We start from the raw sequence: 21,920 nt of genomic DNA, 5'->3' as shown, positions 1-21,920 counted from the left end.
CGGAAGCACGAAAACGTAAAGAGACCGGATGAAGGTGGAAACGAGGGAGACGAAGTTGGGGAAAACCCGGCGAGCATTAAGACCAGATTGAAAATTGAATTATTAACGAGCGACCTGCCGCCCGGCATGTAAATCATACGGAAATATTACTTTTCTTTTCCGAGGGAAAAATGTGGCTCGAACGCGAGACATCATCCGGATGCAGTTTCGTTTCACGAGCAATCTTCTCTTTCTTCTTTTCTTTCTTTCATTTTTCCTTTAATCTTGAATTTAATTTTTTTCTCCCTTTTCTTTGGACCATTCTTTCACATTGGTTAAACGTTTCTTGTCCAATTTTACGCCACGTCACAAGTTATCGTTCCCATGAGACCCACTTGTGTAAAATGCGGCGTACGTTACGCACATTACGGGTGTTCGCTTATTATCACATCTAATTTATATCGCTCGACGACAAGCAATACATTGAATGACGTGAAATAGGAATTTTCGATTGTGTTATTCTAGCAACAGTTTTAGTTTCTACAATTCTAAATCTAAATATTTATAAAGCTTAAATTTATATAAAATTAATAACAATACACATTTTCGGCATTTTCGCGGTTCTTATCCATTTCTGAAGTTCCCTACCTTTTCTACTTTAATTAGATACGAAGCTTTTCTAAATACAAAGCTTAGTCTGGAATTGCGTAAGTGTAATTGTAAGTAGTTGCAGTTGTAAAAATTGGCCAATCACAGTCGAATTTTCTTCTCACATTCAACTGTGTAGATCAATTCTTACCACAACCGCTTATAACTACGCTTACGCAATTGCAGACTGAGCTTTACATTCAGAAAATATCATTGTTGAGGATATCGTCGCGACTAACATCTCGCGAAATGAACACCCTGTACATGCGGTTCGTAGTTTCAGTTTGCTGTTTTATTCACTCTCCCGGACAGCTAATATACCTCGTTTAATTGAATACCAAATATTCCTCCATCAGCACGACATGATATTTGTATAGAAGAGCATCGTCGATTCTCACGGACGTGACCGTAACTTCTTCCCCCATGCCCTCGGGATAATTTTCGCGAAATTTCTCGAGCATTGTTAGAACGAAGCGAGAATGCAGTAGCACCACTGCGACCCGCTTCCAATATCCGCGAGCGGCACTGACAGATGCGCCTGTACTGCAGCAAACCCCGACTACGAGGCAGTCACGAACGGCTGGTGCGCCAGGCGACACGTTGCAAACGCAGAACGTGGTGAATGGGAGAGTTGGAAAGTTATTCGGGACGCGTCACCATTACCACCGGCAACACGCCCCTTTTTGCGTCTCAAATCAATTTCTACAAGAATTCTACGCCGATACTTGTTTATTTTTTTTTTTTTTAATTCGAGACGCTGGCCCAGGGCAACTTCTAAAGAGAGAATCTCAGCAAAAGACATAATTATAACAAAAGATCTTATATACTCTGTTGTATATGATTGTCATTCCGTTATACGATTTTTGCACGGAAAGAACAATGTTGCTGAAAGATTTAAAATTTTGCTGGATATAGATCTGAAATTAATATTTTGGAATAATTGGTTTAACATTTTAATAAAATTATTTGCAGATTTGTATATCCAGCAACATTTTAGATCTCTCAACAAAATATTTCTTTTCATGTGATATTGCTTTGAAAATATCAAAGAAAGAATTGCGTACACAATGAGTAAATGGAGGAAAAATGAATAATGTACAGTTCAACAGGCTTGCATACACATTTTATAATATTTAGAGAGCTGTTTTTACTTGCCTATTAAGGTACATGAAATTACACAACTGATAATGGCTTATTGTGATAAAAACAGACGGTGTAATATATTATTGCGGGGAAGAACAAAAGTACTGTACATTCCCCATTGTTGTTCCCATTTCTACAGCACACACGTTGCAATATGTCATAGTCAAAGCTCGGTATTAATGATCGCATACGTACTCAGAGACAATTACACGTGATTTGTTAGGCGACTATAATTTAAACGGTACTATACGAATGATACTACAAATATTTCGCGTTTACAAATGGTTCTGCAATCGATGGCCGATTAACGCGTAACGTTTAAAGCGTACGATATGAGGATAACGCCGCTGGTCTTTGTTGTATTTTTTCGTCGTTTCGGATAAACTGATGAAGAGAGTGTTTGTATTTTGTATTCCGATGCGATCGTAGGCAGCGTAGATTGTGAAAACGAGTTGCAAAAATCTATCGGTGCAGGCGGCCTGCGGCAAAGAGGAAAATCAAAAAGTTACACTTTTTTACGCATGTCATATTTTTTCGATGACACTCGACTTTCAATCCTTTTCAATCAAAGTTGTTATTTTTATTTACGCGTTTTTTATTTATTGCACTACATGCTTAAAACTCCATTAAAATGCGCATACAAAGCTTATTAGCATGTTTTAACGTATTATAACAGTACTGTTACATATAAGATGCGACATATATTGGTAGAAAGACTTGTTCTGTCATAAATAAAACTAAAAAATTATAAAATTATAAAACAGAAAAAGCACTGACATTATTTTCAGTAGAAACACATAAAACATGTAGCAGTTTCATTACAGTATCTAAAAATGTTATATTTTTTTTACAAGCAATTATGAAATATTTATATCACGAGAAATGTTATTTCCAACAAGTCCATCGTGCAAGTTAAAAAAGTTAGCTTTTAACGTTTAATTAATATATATGTTTTAAAAATTCAAATTTTGAAATTAAATAACATTTTAATTCTCCCTATGTAATATTTTATTAAATTAGTCTTTTTATAATTATATGAGGTTATTTGTCGTAGGACTTACAAGAAATAAGAGTAAGATGGTACATTAACGGGGGATGACAAATAATTAATGAGACTCTGTCGGACTTACTACGTATATATATATATATATATATATTTGTGCGTTTCTTGATAAATAGTGAATTGTTGGCGCACACCACGGAAACTATCGTTTTGTCGACAGCTGCCATATCGGCAGGAAAGGATCCTTTTCCCCGGCGAATGTAACTCTTTTCCCGCCATAGCAATAGCTCCAGGCTAGTATATACCCGTATAACTATAGAAATAACGAATGTGTGTATGGTGCATCTATGCAACAAAAAAATAGGTTCGTAAAAAGTCATCGGTCGGCCGCACGGGAATCGACATTTCCGCTTCCGGCGGATCAGACGACTAACAAACGCGAGTACAAAATGGTCTGCTCTGCTTAATTGAGCGAATAACATGGAAACGATTCGTCAAGCGATACCGCGTGAAGGTATTGCAAAGTATAAATGGATTACGTACAACTATGTAAAATCATTCGGGAGGCGAACAAAGAGAGCAAAAGTATAGCACAAGTTTTGTGTATTATATATAATTTTATTCATCGTTAAATCGCGTATAATAAAAATTAAAATGTTAACGCACATGCGTGTATGACTAGGTATATTTATAAAATTTATTTTTTCGCTACACATTCTCACCATCAAGCCGCAGGTGCGTAACTTATCTTTAGCGTATACACATAATGGATAAAAAGAGCAAGTAAATATATGTACACACGCAATAAACTCTTTTAGATGATCTGGGCATTTATAACAAACGAATATACACTATGTTACAGAGAGAAAGTGGTAAAATAACAGTTCACTTGGAATTAATTTCACATTTTAATTATAATTAAATTTTATAATTATAATTAACGTTTTATCGCATGTCAAGATTGCTTTCACGCATCACACAAGAGTTTTACCGAGACAGTGTAAATCCCTGAATAAATAGGCAGACATCACGCTACACTTAATTAGACTCGATGAAATTGGAGGTGTATTAATTTAATTGGATCACAGTCAAGTTTTAATTCAATTCGAATGTTGATTCGAACTTGAATGTTGATTTTCACTTACTGTTATTTTAAGCTGATGGCAGAGAACGAGATGTAACTGTCGTATAGTCGTGAACGTAAAGTAAAGCAAAGGACCACGCGAAAAGTCGTGAAAAACTATTGTATCAATGCGGTTACGTTTTTTTTTCTGCCTTATTTTATCCTATTTCGTCACGATAGTTACGCGTCTCATTCTCTACTTTAATCCAGTTAAGTTTACACCAGATTGTCGAAGGCAATGATTTATAATGATGCGCGTTTCTAAAGTTGACTGACAATGAGAGAAACGGCGTGACTTGCGGTTGTACATGGTGTACACATGTGATGACTGCTGCGTCAGTTTACGTTGACGACTAACACGTACTATTCAGCGGTCGAATCGAGACGATTGTCTATCCTGTGTACCCCAGGTATTGTGAGTATATCCTGGTTGAGCTTCGGAAGCTCCCCTTGCGATCCTGGCCATCTGGACTCGCCATTGAATCTCCCATGCATTCTGAAGCACCTATCTTACCCTATCTCTCCCGCAAGTCCGGAAGGTTTTTCTTGCATTGAGGAAACATTGATCGAGTTTTAGCTTCTTGTTAGTTCGGTCGTTGTATCCGTCCTTCTCGCCAAATTAGGACTGCTGAAAGATAAACAGCAGAGGAATGTATTGGCTAATTTTCGGAGCGTTATTTTGAATCGTAATTGCGACCGACCCAAAAACCACAAATCGAACCGCGAAAATATTCCGCGCACGATATGGGAAAATGAGGATGTTTCAGGATCGCTAATAATCTCGGATTGACTGAATGACGGCTATATTGACTGCTCGTTGTGCGGTTAATAAATAGCGGCTTTGCAAACAATATTCTACCGTTGCTTTAATTAAAATGTATGAAAAGAGCTCTTTTTGCTGCACGAAAGTTTCTAATTATAATTAAAGCATTTTGTGTACTATTTGCAACGAAATTGCATAAAAGTAATTTTCCTACAAGATTGGAAAGTTCTTTCTTTTATATATATAAGAACCAAAAAAAGCTGTATATTTCTTACACGGAAAGAACAGTTTTAGCAAAGTATTTAAAAGTTTAACTAGATACGGATCTAAAAACAATTTTGTTTGAACCATCAAAATACTTAATTATGTACGACACTCCAATTGGTTACCCCATGCAGAAATTAAAACTTTTTGCATCTTTGTCATCAATGTTTAAGCGTCCTACGTAATTATTCTGATAATCCAACCAAATTATTTTAAGATCTACATCTATATAAATTTTTATTTCGGTAAAACCGTCCTTTCCGTGTAGTAGCAGATATAATTTTAGATAACGCTGCAAAGGAATAGGAAAGGTAGATTCACACTCAGATTTAAGGATCGTTTTAATATTCTCGCTATTATGTGCTCGTTATAACGCTCTCAAAGCACTTTTACGTCTCGAAACAAGTCGTGTCTTTGTTCAAAGGACTTTCAAACAGTTGTAAACGTAGATAAAATCGCAGTCCTCGATCGACGACGAAACAAGAAGATATGTAAGAATAAAATACAATATCGTCGGAACGAACGGCTTCTTTCCTTATCCATTTTAGAACTCGGCGCATCGACGATCGGGTAAACCGACGACATTAAATCCAGCTCTCCGGTAACGTCTCGTAAAACCAGTTTTACTGAACTTCCCTGCCCACCTAGCGATTTATCGTCGACCTTTATGGCCAGCCCTTACAAGATAATCCGCGTCATGCGAAAAGTCTTGATGCATGGTGGGCATAGCGTTTACATGATAAAGCCACGTGAGCCTCGTTTCTCCCGTATTTTAAGGGGTCATTTAAAGTAGCACGAGAAAATGGCTGTTAATTTCGCCGAAACGTCGTTAACAAGAATTATTGCTGAAACGAGATATGGTTCCGGTTACGCGCAAGATACACGGGTATTTTTTATCTCAGTTTAAGGACTTTAGGACGTAAAACAGGGTTCCGCATCGATTAATTCATGTTACTTCAATTATATTCAAAGTGTATAATGACAAAAATTATATTAATTGAAAATAAACATTTCAAATATTTAACATACGCGCAGAAAACAAACATTCAATGAATTATATACTTCTCTGTAATATTTATAATATATGTATAATAATGAATAATTCATTGTATATTTGAATATACTATATTCAATGAAAAGTGTTCTTCAGTCTTTATATGCTAAAATTCCTATTTTAGAAATATTAATCACATGTATCTAATACATGTAAATATTGCACTTTTTACACATGCTAGGTATTAATTTTAAGAATTCAATTTTAATATTTAATAATTTTATTTTTCGGATGTTGATCTTTAAAATGACAAAAAATTCATTCAATTACGTTAACTTTAAACACAAATATACATTAATTTAAAGTAGGGAAGACCGGATTTCGTTGGCACAAGAGGTGAGTTGCGTTCAGTTTATGTAGACTTGTGGCAAAAGAAATAATGAAAAAGTTATTGCAAGATATATTTTTTATAACATAGATACTTATCCTTAAGTTTCAGACAATAAAAAAAGAGAACAATGTAATTTAAGGTGCACAAAGTAGATTTTCGAGCTTTTCAATATTTCGTATTAATACTTCTCAGCTTGAGAAAATAAATTTAAATGACATATTATCAAAGAAAAGTTTTTGTTATTATACATGTTATTTTGAGTGATGATAGTAATTTGTTATAATAAAACCATTAAAATCAAATGTATGTAGAGATGGGGTACGTTGACTCATATTTAATGCAACTTATGCAAGGTCAGCATAGATTAGCATGATGTGCTATCGTTCGCACTTCGCACGTGAAAATCGTGAGACGTATCTATCGATGTTCGTGGTGTACTATACGTATACTTATATAAAAAATATAAATAATTGTATCCTGGGCATGTACCATGGAATAAAATCAGAGAATGGAGATTCCGATAGAAGTTAATCCGTTTTCCTCAAAAAGAAAAAAAATACAATAGAAATCTAGAGAATAATTGAACAATTCCGATTGGAATCCATTCTGATTTTGTTCCATGATAGATACTTATAACCTCTCTCTATAAGAGGTCATGTCTTGATATATGTACACTATGGGCAACTTGTCCCATGGTATCTATCAACTTACTCCGCTATATGTTTATTCGGGGCAAGTTGGCTGCAATGCAGCGTGTTCGTATTACACTTACTACAGAGAAACTGTACATTATACAAAATCGTTTCTGTAGCATCAAAATGTAAAAAAAGATTCTTTTTATTATATTAGCATAGTTTAACCGTAATAATCAGTTATTTATAAAGAAGTTAATGCTGAAATCGTGAAAGCTGTGCCAACGAAACCTGGTCTTCCCTACCCCAGAGACTCGCAAATACCAGTTAAGGAAATTTCGAGCCGAATACCGATTAGGGTTAATTATTCCATCTCACCTCTGTTTTGTTGGATTCCACGCTGTTAAGCGCGACAGCTTCAGGTACAGGTTCTTCTTCTTCGATTTTTTCGGGAATACCGAAGATAGATTTGTACATGAATGAGGAAATCAAGGCGCCGCCGATCGGTCCGAACCAATAGACCCACTGATGCCTCCACTGGTTATTCCACAATGCCGGCGCGAACGACCTCGCGGGATTCATACTGCAACCGGTGTAAGGTCCGGTTGTGGTCGCTAACACAATCACCGTTAAACCGAACTTGATCGGCACTGAGTCTGAATTTTTCTCGTTTCTTGGGTCCCAAATAGAACACACTACCATTATCAGAATGGCAGTCGCGATCCCCTCGATAATCAAACCCTGAATCCCGGACAGATCGGGGTGGAGACCAGTCACGCAAAACATATCGGCTTGATCGACCTTGCCAGCCGTTAGATTGTCTTTCGGTGTCACTACCTATAAAAAATATGTATATTGTTAAAATAATATTATGAAACAATAGTTGCATTTTGTTAAATTATACAAATTAAATTATATCGCAAACGTAAAAAAATATATATATATTATTTCATCATATATATATATATATAAATTAATTAACAATTATTAAAGCTACTTATTTTATTTATAAGAACAAATATTTTAATGAAACTTTAAAATGCATTTGTTTTTATTTTATGTATGTTTTTTATAAAATAATATTATAAAATACGATTGGAGATGACTACAGTAAAAAAAAATAAAAACAGACAACTTCGAAGCATAAAATGTATACGAAGTTTTTATTTGAAAGCAATATTCTTTTACTTTATATCTTGAAACGTTTTTGCGCTTGTCTACTACCAGAATTATTAAATGATTCATATTCTGCCTCATTATTTCTGTAATAGATTTATGTTGTCCCTAATCATTGAACTGTAAGGAATACATTTTTCAATAATAGAAGAAAGAGGCAATTGTATCGCTCATTTTACTTACTTTATCTGAACTGTCGCGTTAATATTTTATGAGAAACAAATATCGCAACAGTAAGGCTTTTCTCTGATTACACGAGAGCATTAATTATTAACTGACCGGCACGTGTACTGATTAAACAAAGGTCTTGATCCGCGTTTCATTAAGTACATGATATACGGTAATCATTAATAATTAATATATTATTTTATTTTTATCTCATTATGCAATTCCATAAACGTCGCCGACGTATTTGCCTTGTTCAATCATCATCTTCTTTTTACTGAAATATAACCAAGCGAAACGCAAATTGAACATTTTAATAAAATTCACATTCCATGTATGTCATTCCGTCGACGACATATTGAGCTTAAATTATGACTGAGGATATTCTGACAATCATTACGATCAAAAAAATATTTTTATATTTTTATATTGATCTATATGCCTAGCTATGTCACAACAAATTTAATCATATCATATTTATTGAATTATTTTTATTTGTAAGTAAATATATAATTGAAAAAGAAAATTTAGGATTTAAAAACTCGAGAAAAATTCTGTGTAATTTTGAATGATTTATTTATCTCTATAATCTATACTTATATTATCTATAAATTATTTATCTAAATAATTTATTATCATAAAAAATGAATATCTTATTATATCTGCACGTAATTAATTATAATTAATTCAATGAGTAATTAGATTTCCTTATACCGACCTTCAACATACCGTAACCTAGAATGGCACCCATCATCTGTGACACAAAGTAAACTAAAGCTTCGGAAATGGTTTTTTTCCCAAGAATGACAGCTCCCACAGTGACGGCTGGATTAATGTGAGCTTGACTGAGATGGCCGATGCACTGAAAACACAGAATCAGAGAAAATTTTTAATTGTTGATGCATTAACTCTGACATTATGTTTTAAGACATGTCAAAAAAATTTGAATTGTGACACAGATATAAAATGATGAAGAATAAAATTTAATAAAATGCTGTATATTAGAAAAATTCGCACATTCTGTTTGCTGCACGATTCGCAGCACAATTTTACCACGTCGTCGCGTCGGTAACCTTGATTATGAAGGCAAGTGAAAGGCGGCCGCGACGTACTAAAAATTCTACAATAAGAGTTTGGCTAAAGTGAATAAAAAATATGGAAAAAGATAACAGATACGTAGAAAAAATATGTCACAACGATGTTACTAAAATAATCGTTTGTCTTATATACAGATATCTGTTTTTTTCTTTTTTCTCTCATTTTCAAAAATGTACAAAGTTATTCGAAGTATTTCGAATGAATAATAAATAGGAGACCGAACAGAAAGCTAATTCGTTTTGACTTTTATTATCTCTAAGTATAGACGATCAAGCACCTTGTTGTTTATACATCAATATTATATTTTGTGATACGTAATAAATTCCGTAAATAATATGTAGTTTTGATAAAAATATAAGAGATTAATTTTGAGTTTAATTTCCGATGTTATAAATATGAAAATATATATACCACATGTCAATCACTGTTTTCAATTATTGTAGATAAACTATAGAAATAAATAAAGATTCTCTCTCGGGATATATGGATATATCGAAATTATACCGTTTTGAATTAATTCGAGCCGCGAATGTTATTTAATCATGGAAAATCATACTGAATGACGTTTATACGTAATTGTTATTGCTGTTATTCGTTTATTTAGTATTAAGCTTTCATCTTCTCACTTTCCACATGAAGGGCTGCAATTGTATAATATGACAAAATAGATGCGCAATCTTATTAGAGTAACGTAATATAATACAATGTTATAATGTAGTAAATGTTAATATTTTAATTAATTATAGTATCATAGTAAAATTTATGACACAATATATGTATACTTTAATTACTTGTATCATTATAGCTCAGTATATGATATAATAATTTGTTTGTGTCAAAAATGTAATGCTATAATTATATTACTGTATTGAGAAAGAGGAAGAGATCATTTTTAAAAGAAATATTATAATGAAAACGATATACATATACGATAGTATTGTACATGAAAAAGAAGATTATAAAGAACATACGTAACATTAAGTTGTCATATTTTTTATCAAATATAAAATACAAATAAAGATGAAGTAATGATGAAAAAAAATCATCAAAGATTGCCTACTGACCTGAATTACAACCATAACCGTTAAACCAAATGTCACCGTTATCTGTAAATGGAAAGGCACGACACCGAGACCAGAAATACATCCCATACATCCCAAGAACACTAGCATAGCTGTACCGATCAGTTCCGCCAATCCGATGATAAGAGCATTCTTCACAGCGCCTTCTTCTTGCACCCATTTTTTCAGTCCTAAAACAATTCCTTATTTAAAAGAAAAGAACTATATAACGTACCTTTTCTTATCTCAAAATTAAATATTATATATAACAATCGGAATGACGAATTCCATTCAAAAAATTAAATAATATCTAATATAATTTTTATCTTCACCATTTATTGTTTAGCGCTCCACTGACTTCTCAGTATTTATAGCCTTTTCACATTTTACATTTTATAAAATCCCTCTTTAAGAAACAGTGCAGCGTTACATATGGTTACATCTGTTCTTCCCAAATAGGCGTCATTTACAGAGAAGAGAAGAGAGAAGAGACAGACCGCCTTTTATAACGAATTTTAATTATCTTGATAGCTGTCATCACTGTGACTTATAGAGTATGATCGTGTGATAAAATCAAATGTTTCTTAACACAATTGCATCACTTGCCTCTCGTCTTACGACGATTCCGCATTTTCCACACCGTGTCGATGCGCGATCAAACAAGGACAACTCACGACTACTTACTGACGGAATAACTTTCACGCCAGGTACCGGTATCGCCACTCGAACAAGGTCGACATACGCGGTATCGATAACTCTGCAAGTCGATTGTTAGTTGGAGGAAAAAACAGAGCTACTCATTTTCTATTGATGTAAACATTGTTTTGCATTAAACAAAACTGAGAGATACAAATAAATAAATCTATTTGTTAATTTTATATATATGTAGATATATATTGTATATGTTGAATTACACGTCACTAAATTCGCTTCAAATAATGCTTTATCTTCTTAAAAAAAAACTTAACTTGACCGTACTGTTAAAGAAACATTTTAAGAAATATAATATTATATATCGTAGATACTTTCCACAAATTTTAAAATTACTTGTATAATTAATACGATCTATCTTGAATATGAAGTGGTATCTAAAGGATTTAAAAAATTTACGGAAACATGTATTATTTGCACTCGACTCTCTTCAATTTTTCTGTTAATCCATTAAGTTCTAAGAAACTAGAGACTACTATGCATTTTTATCTGTTTTAAATCCTTGTTAATTTGAATTCTCATCAAAATTTATTTATTGGCCTTTTAATTTTTATATTGCCAGGAGTTTTAAATGACTATTGGTATTTAGGGATAAAAAAAAATTGCTCTTCCTGAAAATCTAGTCAATGGTGGAGTGAGATGTCTAAAAAAAGACATAAATATTAAAATGGAGGTCAGTTGAAGTTTAATAGTCTATTCTATTATTTTAACTTTGAAACAATGTGTATATAAAATCGATTTTTCTAAACTTTTAAATATATCTAGGAGAATTTTTGTCAGATGATAGTGTATAAAAAATGAGGGTACAATATGAGATCCCTTTTTCTCTCTCATTTTTCAAAGTAAAGAAACGTGCTTTTTGATCGCAGGGTACATACGTGTCACGATAAAAAATTGCGAATGCGGTTGCATAATTTATGTTGAGGCATTGTTATAATTTATGATAAACTTTGCGACGATGTGATATATTGTACTTAACATTGCCATATACAATCAGTCGTAATCAGACGTGTAACACACCTACGTCTTTTGGTCTTTCAATATTGATCTTCTCGTATTCTCTCTCGTGTTCTTCAATCTGATAAGTAGAATGTAAATTATCGTAAATCTACGAATTCTGCCAATCAATTATGTTAGCGATAATCGTCGAGCGAACGTTAGTATCTACATGCAAGTATTTTACGGCATTAATTATTCTAATTGAATAATTAAACGCGTAATTATTGGATCAATATGTAACGAAATGAATAATTTAAAGTTTTTCAAAGAATAAATATGAGTACTTTAATTAACTAATTTTATCCTATAATAATATAAAATTTAATTTATTTATTTTATACATGTAATTAACTATCTATTTATTTATCAAAATTTTCGACAAATATTCTGAGGCATTTTGAGCTTAAAATTTTTTTAATATAAATGTTCAAAATGCAATTGTCAATTGTATATATGCTGTTATAATCGTAATTCTTTTTGCTGTTTCGAAAAATATCAGAATTTTTAACTTATTTTAAATAATAATAATTTTTTAATTATAATTACTATATATAAGACATTTTAATAACTTATGTTTATTAAAAAACAAATTTTCCAATCAAAATATTTTTACGTACAGTAAAAGTAGCATACTAATTGACAATGATGTCTATCAATATCACGAAATAACGAAAACTTTATGAACAGTAAATACATTAATAGTCAGAATTGTCAAACCCTTAATGTATAAAATAAACAACCAATATGAATAAAATATAAATTTATGTTGACGTTAATCGAGATAGGAAAGGTATTACAATTCACGAATGAGTCTGCTATATTAATGGACATAAACGAGGTATGTAAAGTAAAAATATAAATTTAATGAAAAAATGTCAACAAAATTTTTTGCGACAATATTTAAGTGTCAGCTTTAAAAACTTGTCGGACGACAGATATATATCATATTAAGAATGCAATTTTTCAAATGTAGGCCAAAAACTATATTATTTGCTTATGATTTATAAAAGCATTTATCTCAGTCGAAGCTGAATCTTTTATGATTTATCCTTTTATAGGGTACATCGCAGAATAAACTATTCCAACAGTAAATAACCTTTTGTATAAAGTATAAGCAAATATATCAATTTTATTCGCTGCTAAAAAAGAAATATAAAAATTGTTTACAATCGGAGTATTTTTTTTATGTGTTTCCATCTTTTCTATAGTATAGTGATAAATAAGAAATACCTAATATTTTTATATAAAATTCTTATAATATTTTATCCAACAATGTTTACAGCTTCAATAGATTATTTAATTGGTATTTTAATTTTTTAGTTTAAAAAATATATTGATTTATAATAATTATTCCAATAATTCTTGCATTATGCATTTTATTTGCATCGTATATTATGCAAGATGCTTTCTGTAAACATTATAAAAAATTATTTCTTATCCACGATTACGATTTTGCTCAACACTGTTGGTCACGTAGGTCATTGATAAAATATTTGAGTTATATTCCCGATATTGTGCAAGACAGGGAAGAATTTAGCAGTTGACAACTCCACTTTCAGAACCTGTCGATAACACTTATATCCAGTGATTGTGAACAGATATCGTGTGATAAGGGTAGCAAATATATTTTTACGAGAAATGACAGCTTTTTATGCATTTAAAATTGGTCATTATCATTATTCATATTTCCACTCCAAGTATTCTTCGCTCGCGTATGATAGGATGCATACATATAGCTAGGTGCAATCTATGTATGTACATATGTGTATGATGCAGATTCGTTTGACGACTAATTGTTTACGATTCGTACATGTCTAATAATCTTCAGTCATTATATATTTCTACGAAGTTCTCTCCTTCGGCGTAGATTATTCGATTGTTTGAGTCTCCATGCCTGAAGCAGAGACGCAATTGCATTTCTATGTTTCATTTATCATCGACGGATACGCGTTTTTGCATAAGTACAAAACACCGTAAAAAGTATCAAGGAAGCATATTTAGAGGTTTATAGCTCTTGTATAATTTTTATTTATATTAAAACAAACAAATTGCTATTGATTATTATTTCCGAACGCTTGGTAATCATTAGATGAAATAATCAGATACCAAAACAATTCTCTTTAGCATTAAGTAACTCAATCTGCAATTAAGTATGCATCTGATGCACATAATGTCAATGCGTTGCAGTCGGAGTAAATCATTACAATTATGCGATAATTTTCATCCGTTGCGTATACATCAATCAATCAAATCCCAGGTTGATCATTAGCATCGACGTTGTGGAACTTGTCTAAAGAAGACGGATGCATCTACGAGATGCGCAAGAAGAAGCCGCCAACTTCTTCGGTCGCGAGACATTGTTGTGCCTCTAATCGCCGCTCAACGAACAACCGTTTCACGCTAACGAAGCTTTAATCTACGAGCTACATACAATCGGCTAATTTTGCAGGAACGCCGCCAAGAGATTACGTGGCAATTAGCCAGTATAATCTGTCTATTAGATCGATGAATACGCAAGGATAAAGTCGAACGTTAGCTGATGCAAATTGACTAATGATCCATGACATTGTATTATATATATCGTGTATACGAGAAATTGACACAATTTTTTGTCTGCTTCAAGGTCGTCTTTAAGAGGATCAGTTTTTACTTTTATTAAGTTCTATTTATAGAATAGTCGGTCTTATCATCTGACGTTTAATGGGTCTTCTACAATAAGCCGTAAGTCACAAATCATAAGTCATAAGCTAGAAATGGACCAATCACAGTCGTTAATTTTTAGTTTCTTACTTCCGATTTATGACTTATGGCTTATTGTAGAAGGCCTATAAAGTTTTGTTCTTTGATTATTATGATTTTATACGCAGAGTTGCTCGGATATTTGTATATCTTCTTTTCAAAAATTATATAATTCGATATATTATAATTATATCATTCTATAATACAACAATAATCATTGTGCTTCCACTTGCTTTTATGAAAATTTATTTTGTTTTTTTTTCGAAAAGGAGAACTAGATGCGATTTTTTTTATGAATTGTATCATTGTTGGTGAATTTAACTTATAAATATACGAATATAAAGCAAATCAGCATTCCGTAGATTTAAAAAAAAATATTTATTTATGTAAGAATTTTATCATTGCTTCTTTCAGTTTTCAACGAAATATTTGTTTGTAACATTTTTAAAAAGAAAATTCTTCAAGAATGGTCACTTTGCAATAATACCAGCTGAGTCTTAAAGTTTACGATTAGTTATAAAGTTGCGTTACAACATGATATGTACATTTGTGAAATCTATGCAGAGGATAAGGCATATCTATGCAGAAGTTATCTTTTAACCTCCGGCGATAAACAAGTTTTTTCAATCACTCACATACTTCTATAACTAGACTGCTCACTTGGATTACACATGTATTTTGTATGTAATAGAAAGAGACAAAAGTGACTAAAAAATCCTACTCTATGCCCACGTATGTGTATACGTATATATGCGAGTAAGTGGGCGTAGAAATGACAGCTCATCAAGCATCAATTATTTAGCACCAAACACGACGGTGAAGTGATCAGTTTAGTAAGTAGAAATCTGTGTTTTCAATAGAGTTAATATAATGGATTCTATAAAAATAGAGGAATATTAAATCAATTTTATATATCACAAAAGAAAAGAAACGTTTACATTTTTTGTGGATTTATCCATTATCGCTTAATCTATTCTACATAGTTTTGTACGTTGTTTTATTGCGGCAGCCTTTATTTCCACGAATGAAATAATTTATCCGGAAAGATTTTTCCCAGTCTCGCTAATTAACTTGCAAAATTAATATCTATGTAACTCTTGTTTTACTTGCATCAGTATATCGATAAGTTGCACAACAACGTATCTTTTTAGAAAATATCGCAGAAAGAATTTTTTTCTAACTATGTTTAATTCATGCCATTTATAAATTGAGTCATTTAGTTATTATTAGCAGAATTCAGATAATCGTGAACTGTCCATCATTGTGTATGCATCGCGATATCGAATAGATTTTATTTTCACACTAATATATGATAAAGGCCAATAGTACGAGTTATCCAGTAGCAACGAAATGAGTCGAAAGTCTAATCTCATGCCGACCGTTGAATAAATACTCTTGCTAAATGATCTTTCGCCGTTGAAATACGTTTGGTAAATACGTAGAGTCTCTGTAAATAGTAATGTCCGATGTCGACGGAATCTTTCCCTGTATGTGTATCGATATCAGAATAAATCAGATAAAAATTTCTGTCCATACCAAGAAACTTTATCTACCATCCGATATGACTTAAATAAGATTTTGTTATTTTATCTGTCGAATTTTGCCTTATAACTGCTAATAATTTTGATGAAATTTTTTATAAATCGTGATATCATTATATCAATATGATAAAATGAATAAATTTGTAATAATAAAAAAAATTAAAAATACACATTATTAATATACTGATACATATATCGTGCACATTAAAAGATACATTAAAAGATATATCACATAATTAGCTTTCTATTTTTATGTTAAAAAAATAAATTTGGCCGAAATATAAAAAAAAAATATGTAAAATGAAGAACATTATTGTAATTTTCTTATATTTAATATTCACAATAGCAATGAATAAAGCGATAAGAATGTAATTCACAAAATTACAAGTATCTCGTCAATTATATCGATAGGTAGTCACCAGTTTTAATTGTACAAAAATTCTTATCGTTCGTATCGATATATTTCTTATCGTATAGATTAAATAAACATCTTATTTATTTTATTCTTTTTATGGTATAAGTCGGTGAAACACGTGTAAGCGAAGTATAAAAAATTATATCTTGAGATATTAATCAGAAAAAATATATATATATAAATAATCTGTTCATAAGAACCAAATGGTATATCGATAAAAATAGTATTTTAAATGAAATAGAAATCTTTAAAGTTACATACTGCAATCTCGAGAAAAAAATTTTTGTAGACAAGAATTTCAAAATTAATGCAGTATCTTTTACAAAAAGTTTTTATAAATCTTTTTCTTGTTGAACGAGATTGTAATAGTTGTATTAATAAAGATAAATTCGAATTTAACGTTACGTAAGAGCAAAACAAATGATCATGAACAAAACTCAAACATATAATAGTTTCTCAATATTATCATAGTTCGATGGTAATGCGATAGTAATTTGAATACTATTTGACTTAAATTTTGCTTTTATGTCTACACAAAACTTTTTGGTTTATTTAAATCGATCAACACCTGTCGTACATCCTTGTTAATATCACATAATTGCATGGAGGAGAGAATTGTCGTAATGAGCCCTTGTTCTGCAGTGCACAATTATCATTTATTATTATATTACCATGAATCGTATTACAACGAATTGTATCTAACGTATCGTGTATACGTGGTACGCGTATATCAATTAGGTTAATGATATAATTGTTTATATTCAATCAACGCATGTAACGTAATTATTTAAAATTATCACTAAATTTACGAGTGTTATAGAAGTTTCTGAAATATATACAATTGAATTCAAAGTTAAAATAATTAACATCTCTAAACTGAAGATTGGAGGTGAATATATCTCTTTCGATATCTAGACTGTAGTCGATTATAAAATTACTTAGGTACTTGACAATCTTATTATTTCTATAATTATGCTCTCTAAATTTCTTGGAATAAAATCTCTGTCAAATAAAGCGTTAAAGTACTGTCACTATTCAAAAAAAGTACAAAAATTTGCACTTTTCAATAAGAGTAACAAATTTTCACACTTCCTTTTAATGAAATTTCACACTTTTGGAGTGAGATTCTTATTTTCTATTATTGTATAATAAATAACAAAATTACGTCTTCCAATTATTATCATGACGAAGCAAAAGTAACGAGACTTTCTTACTTTTGAAAATTTCCAAGGAACAAAAACAGTTTTAGTGAAAAAATATCTTACCTGCGCGAAAATCGTTTCCCGGCATAACGAACGTCTTTGATCCGACAATCACAACACTACAAACACAAACGTTATAGACGATGGAATCCTGATAAGTCTTAGCGATGGAAAGGAAGACAGACACCCGTGCACTTCGTCAGCTGGCCCTCTTGTGGACTAAGAATGATTATAACTCCACTCGGTCGCGGAGCACACGCATGGCCTCTCTTCTCGCGATGTAACGAAGTATACAGACTCCCTACTTCTATCGCTATTCGTTCGCACGTAAAATCAAGCGAGAATGCTAATTTCAGAAAAGTCTCTCGCGGAGAAAAATATTGATGTTTATATGACGCATTAACTAAAATTTTTATTAATATTAGAATAAAATATTAATATTAGAATAAAAAACAATCTGCGCGCTACACACGAATGTGTTGTGATAGATAGATTTTATTAATATTAAGAATGAATTAAAAATTTATATATTTTTATGTTCATATTATATTCTTTATTTAAAAAAATACAAATATATAAACTTCTCATAATATAACGGATTTAAATTTTTTATTCAATTATACGGTATTTGTAATGAATATCGAATTATTAGTTTTGCATCAAATTTTTTTAAGACAAATAATGAATAAAATTAATTATATTGCTAACATTAAAATTATTAATATCTACGATAACAGTTTCGATATGTATTAAGTATAACGAAAATTTCAATTAGCATTATGGTAAAAAAAATTAAAATACTTCAGTTTTAAATTTTAACTAGACCTTAATGAATATGTATCTTGACCAAATTTTGCGATGAGCCCACTAACAAACGACCGCAACTGAGAAATTTTTTATACCACAAACAATGGTAGGAAGTAATTTTCTATGTCGTTAAGCTTCCAATCTTTATCGCAGTTTACAATACTGATGGGAAAAATCGACGAATTCATAGGATTGACAAACAAACAGACGATCAGGGAAGTTATGGAATACCTATTATTACATTTTTAAGTTCTATCATATTTATTTATTGCATAACTTTTTCTTTATTTATTAGATTTTTTGTTTTTGTTAAATTATTTTTGTTGATATTATCTTTACCATGCATAAAATATTCAATCTCTGCGAATATCAGTTTTAAAGTCTGAGGTTACTAATTTTAGAATGGATTGTTTATACATCTCACAATAATGTGGTTTGCTCTTTCTCGATCTCGTTGTTATTTTTATGCCATAACACACACTTTCAAACCATTTGGCTTTCATATACGTCATATAAATATTTTTATACGTCACATGGGTTTTTTATATAACGAATTCTTGACTCGTCAGTTTGTGTGATATGCTAACAATTTTTTTCTTTATGTATAAAACTGTTGTTGATAAAACGCGCATAATAAATTTTTCGTAGCTCTTGACGTGACGATATATGGAACACTGTACAGCATAAATGTAAGATACATATTAGCTCAGTTGGTAATACTAGTAGTAAAATCGTAATCCTGTAATAAATTGCATATTCACGGAATATTTATTACTGGTTGTAAGCTGCTTACATTACAGATGCTTACGAGCGATCTCGAGGCTAGTTTTTAGAAAAAGAAAAATTACTTTTTAGAAATTTTACTTGTCTCTTTTCTAAAATGTAAATCTTTACAGTATAAATTTGTTTTAAGAGCAAAAATGCGTCTTGAAGATAAAAGCTCGTTAAAATATCGTATGTAATTTATTTGAAAAGCCATATGTCATATTCCATTACGATTCATAACACATACACGCAACAGTCATGTAATTCAAAATTCGATCTTATTCCCTACGACGCTTCGCAAACGAAGCTCATGAATTTCGAGTAGCGTTTCGAGGTAGCGACCAGGGTAGGCGTTCATGTAACTTTTTCTTTAAAGCGAAAATGTGAAAAGTGAAAATTTGTATGTATGTATGCACATATACGCACATGCATGCAAACAATTTCCACTTTTTATGTTTCCGCTTTATAGGAAAAAAATTACATAGTCGCTACCCAAAATTTATTATGCGATTTCGCACTCAAGTTCTTATATAGGATCCACAATAGGAATCGTAGACGGTCGTAGGGTCTTGAGTCATAGGAAATTAACCAATCACAGTGTCATACATGAGGGGAATGATCGACTATGATTAGTCAATTTTCTACTACTTAAGACTATAACCGTCTACGATTTCTATTGTAGACCCCGCATTAAAGTTATCTTATTATTATCTATACCAAAGAGGATATAGGGAAGGAAGCGGATATGAGATAGTCCGAAATGTGTGTATTTTATATTTACATATACATTAAGCTACGAAACGTAATTGCAATCGCGTGCACACACGCATACGGACACTCACGCTCATACTCACACGCGTGCACAGATATGTACCGAGTACAATTAAAACTTTGGCGCGACCGACGGCGATGGAGGTAATTTCCTGAATTCACCGAGACTAATTCCGTTATTTCGAATTTCGTCGCAGTAGGAATAAGAGAGAAAGAGAGAGAGACAGGAAGAGTGAACGGCCGTGTTGCGCTGCTACGCGAGAGCAGCCACCTCAACGTCGGTCTTAACGAGCTGCATCGCGTACGTGTACGATATAATGGCGGCGAATTTAGTAGAATTGCGAGCGAGCGAACCGAGTCTGTAATCCATAAATTCGCTAATAATTAATAAAAGCGCGGCGAGAGATCAGCTGGGTGCGGCATTGCTGCGAGATACACGTGAGAGGGTTTTCTTCTTATACGCGTGCGCTTCAAAATCATGAAAAAATGAAGAGAAATCGGAGAATAAAAGAGAGAGAGAGAGAGAGAGTTAATACTTGAATATACCGCTAAACAAGATGAAACTATACATATATGCATTATTCTGGTGCTTCGCTTCGTGTTACACGACATAGAGCGATCATCTTCGAAAGTGCTGGCGATTACTATTATATATGTAAAAGACTACGTAGACAATACAGGAAACATATAAATATGCGTCACGCTGAAAAATATTTCAAATATGCTTTATTTATATATTTTTTCAAATATATAATGCTATATAATACTATATAATACTATATAATACTATAAATATTTGAAATGCATACAACGCTACAATTATTTATCATTTTGATTTTCGCAATAAAATTGTCAAAAGTGTGTTTTATTACTTATTTTTGGAATCGCCATATATTGTAACAATATCCTCGATACAATGTACGATGTACTCTTGCTCTGATATAACTTTTTTATTTGAGAACAAGAATTTACATTTTATATTTAAAATGCATTTTTACGGTATTTTGCGCAACAGTGACGCGGACAAAATAAATAAAAATAAAACAGATTGAAGAATCTTGTTGAATGTAAAACGCATTAAAAGAGAAAAATAATGCGTTAAGAAGGCTTAGTATAGCCAAAACGTACACGTTTATCATCATTAATGTACGTTTGAGAATAAATAATTATTTTTAATTAAGATCTTTTGTGTACTTATTAATTGACCATTATTTTTTTCTTACAGTAAATATAAAATATAATATAACAAACACATATCAATAATTTTTACATCTACTTCACTGAGAAAAAGGTAATTAAAAATTTATTTGTGAGAAATGTATATTTCACTGAAATAAATCTTTATTTAAATACGGCGAAAAAATCGTATTTTTAGCAAATAAATAAATATATATTTTATTTTTTACAATTAATGAGATATATTTCACAATAATGTATATTTGTTATCACAATTAAATTGTTTCATTATTAATAAAGTATCGAAGGAAACGTCGTAAGCAAGTAATATTTGCTTCGCAATACTTCGACACT

At 31.5% G+C, this 21,920-nt stretch overlaps 1 protein-coding gene across 2 annotated transcripts; it reads right to left on the bottom strand.

Moving 5' to 3' along the window:
• Positions 1 to 2,980: 2,980 nt before the first annotated feature.
• LOC108780876 (aquaporin AQPAe.a) lies at positions 2,981 to 18,253 on the bottom strand. 2 transcript variants are annotated; one of them, XM_018548697.1, is made up of 5 exons: positions 18,111 to 18,253; positions 10,444 to 10,631; positions 9,000 to 9,143; positions 7,319 to 7,777; positions 2,981 to 4,524 (listed from the first exon to the last, which is right to left on the bottom strand). In XM_018548697.1, the coding sequence occupies exons 1-5, from the start codon at positions 18,133 to 18,135 to the stop codon at positions 4,516 to 4,518; spliced, it is 825 nt and encodes a 274-aa protein (XP_018404199.1). In that variant the 5' UTR covers positions 18,136 to 18,253; the 3' UTR covers positions 2,981 to 4,515. The 2 variants fall into 2 exon arrangements, with proteins under 2 accessions (XP_018404199.1, XP_018404200.1); XM_018548698.1 differs by having other exon boundaries at positions 2,981 to 4,521.
• Positions 18,254 to 21,920: the final 3,667 nt, after the last annotated feature.

This window comes from Cyphomyrmex costatus, unplaced genomic scaffold, assembly GCF_001594065.2.
Source record: "Cyphomyrmex costatus isolate MS0001 unplaced genomic scaffold, Ccosl1.0 scaffold75, whole genome shotgun sequence".
Lineage (NCBI taxonomy): Eukaryota > Metazoa > Arthropoda > Insecta > Hymenoptera > Formicidae > Cyphomyrmex > Cyphomyrmex costatus.
Note: the sequence above shows the minus strand (reverse complement) of the source record. Positions and strands in the feature narration are given on the sequence as shown.

Bases quoted from the DNA above. Each gene is read 5' to 3' on its own strand.
- LOC108780876 (XM_018548697.1), bottom strand. From the start codon at position 18,135: ATGCCGGGAAACGATTTTCGCGCAG. The intron at 10,632-18,110 runs GTAAGATATTTT...GAATTGTTTTAG, and splicing joins GGGAAACGATTTTCGCGCAG to GACTGAAAAAATGGGTGCAA. The intron at 9,144-10,443 runs GTCAGTAGGCAA...CTGTGTTTTCAG, and splicing joins CGGTTATGGTTGTAATTCAG to TGCATCGGCCATCTCAGTCA.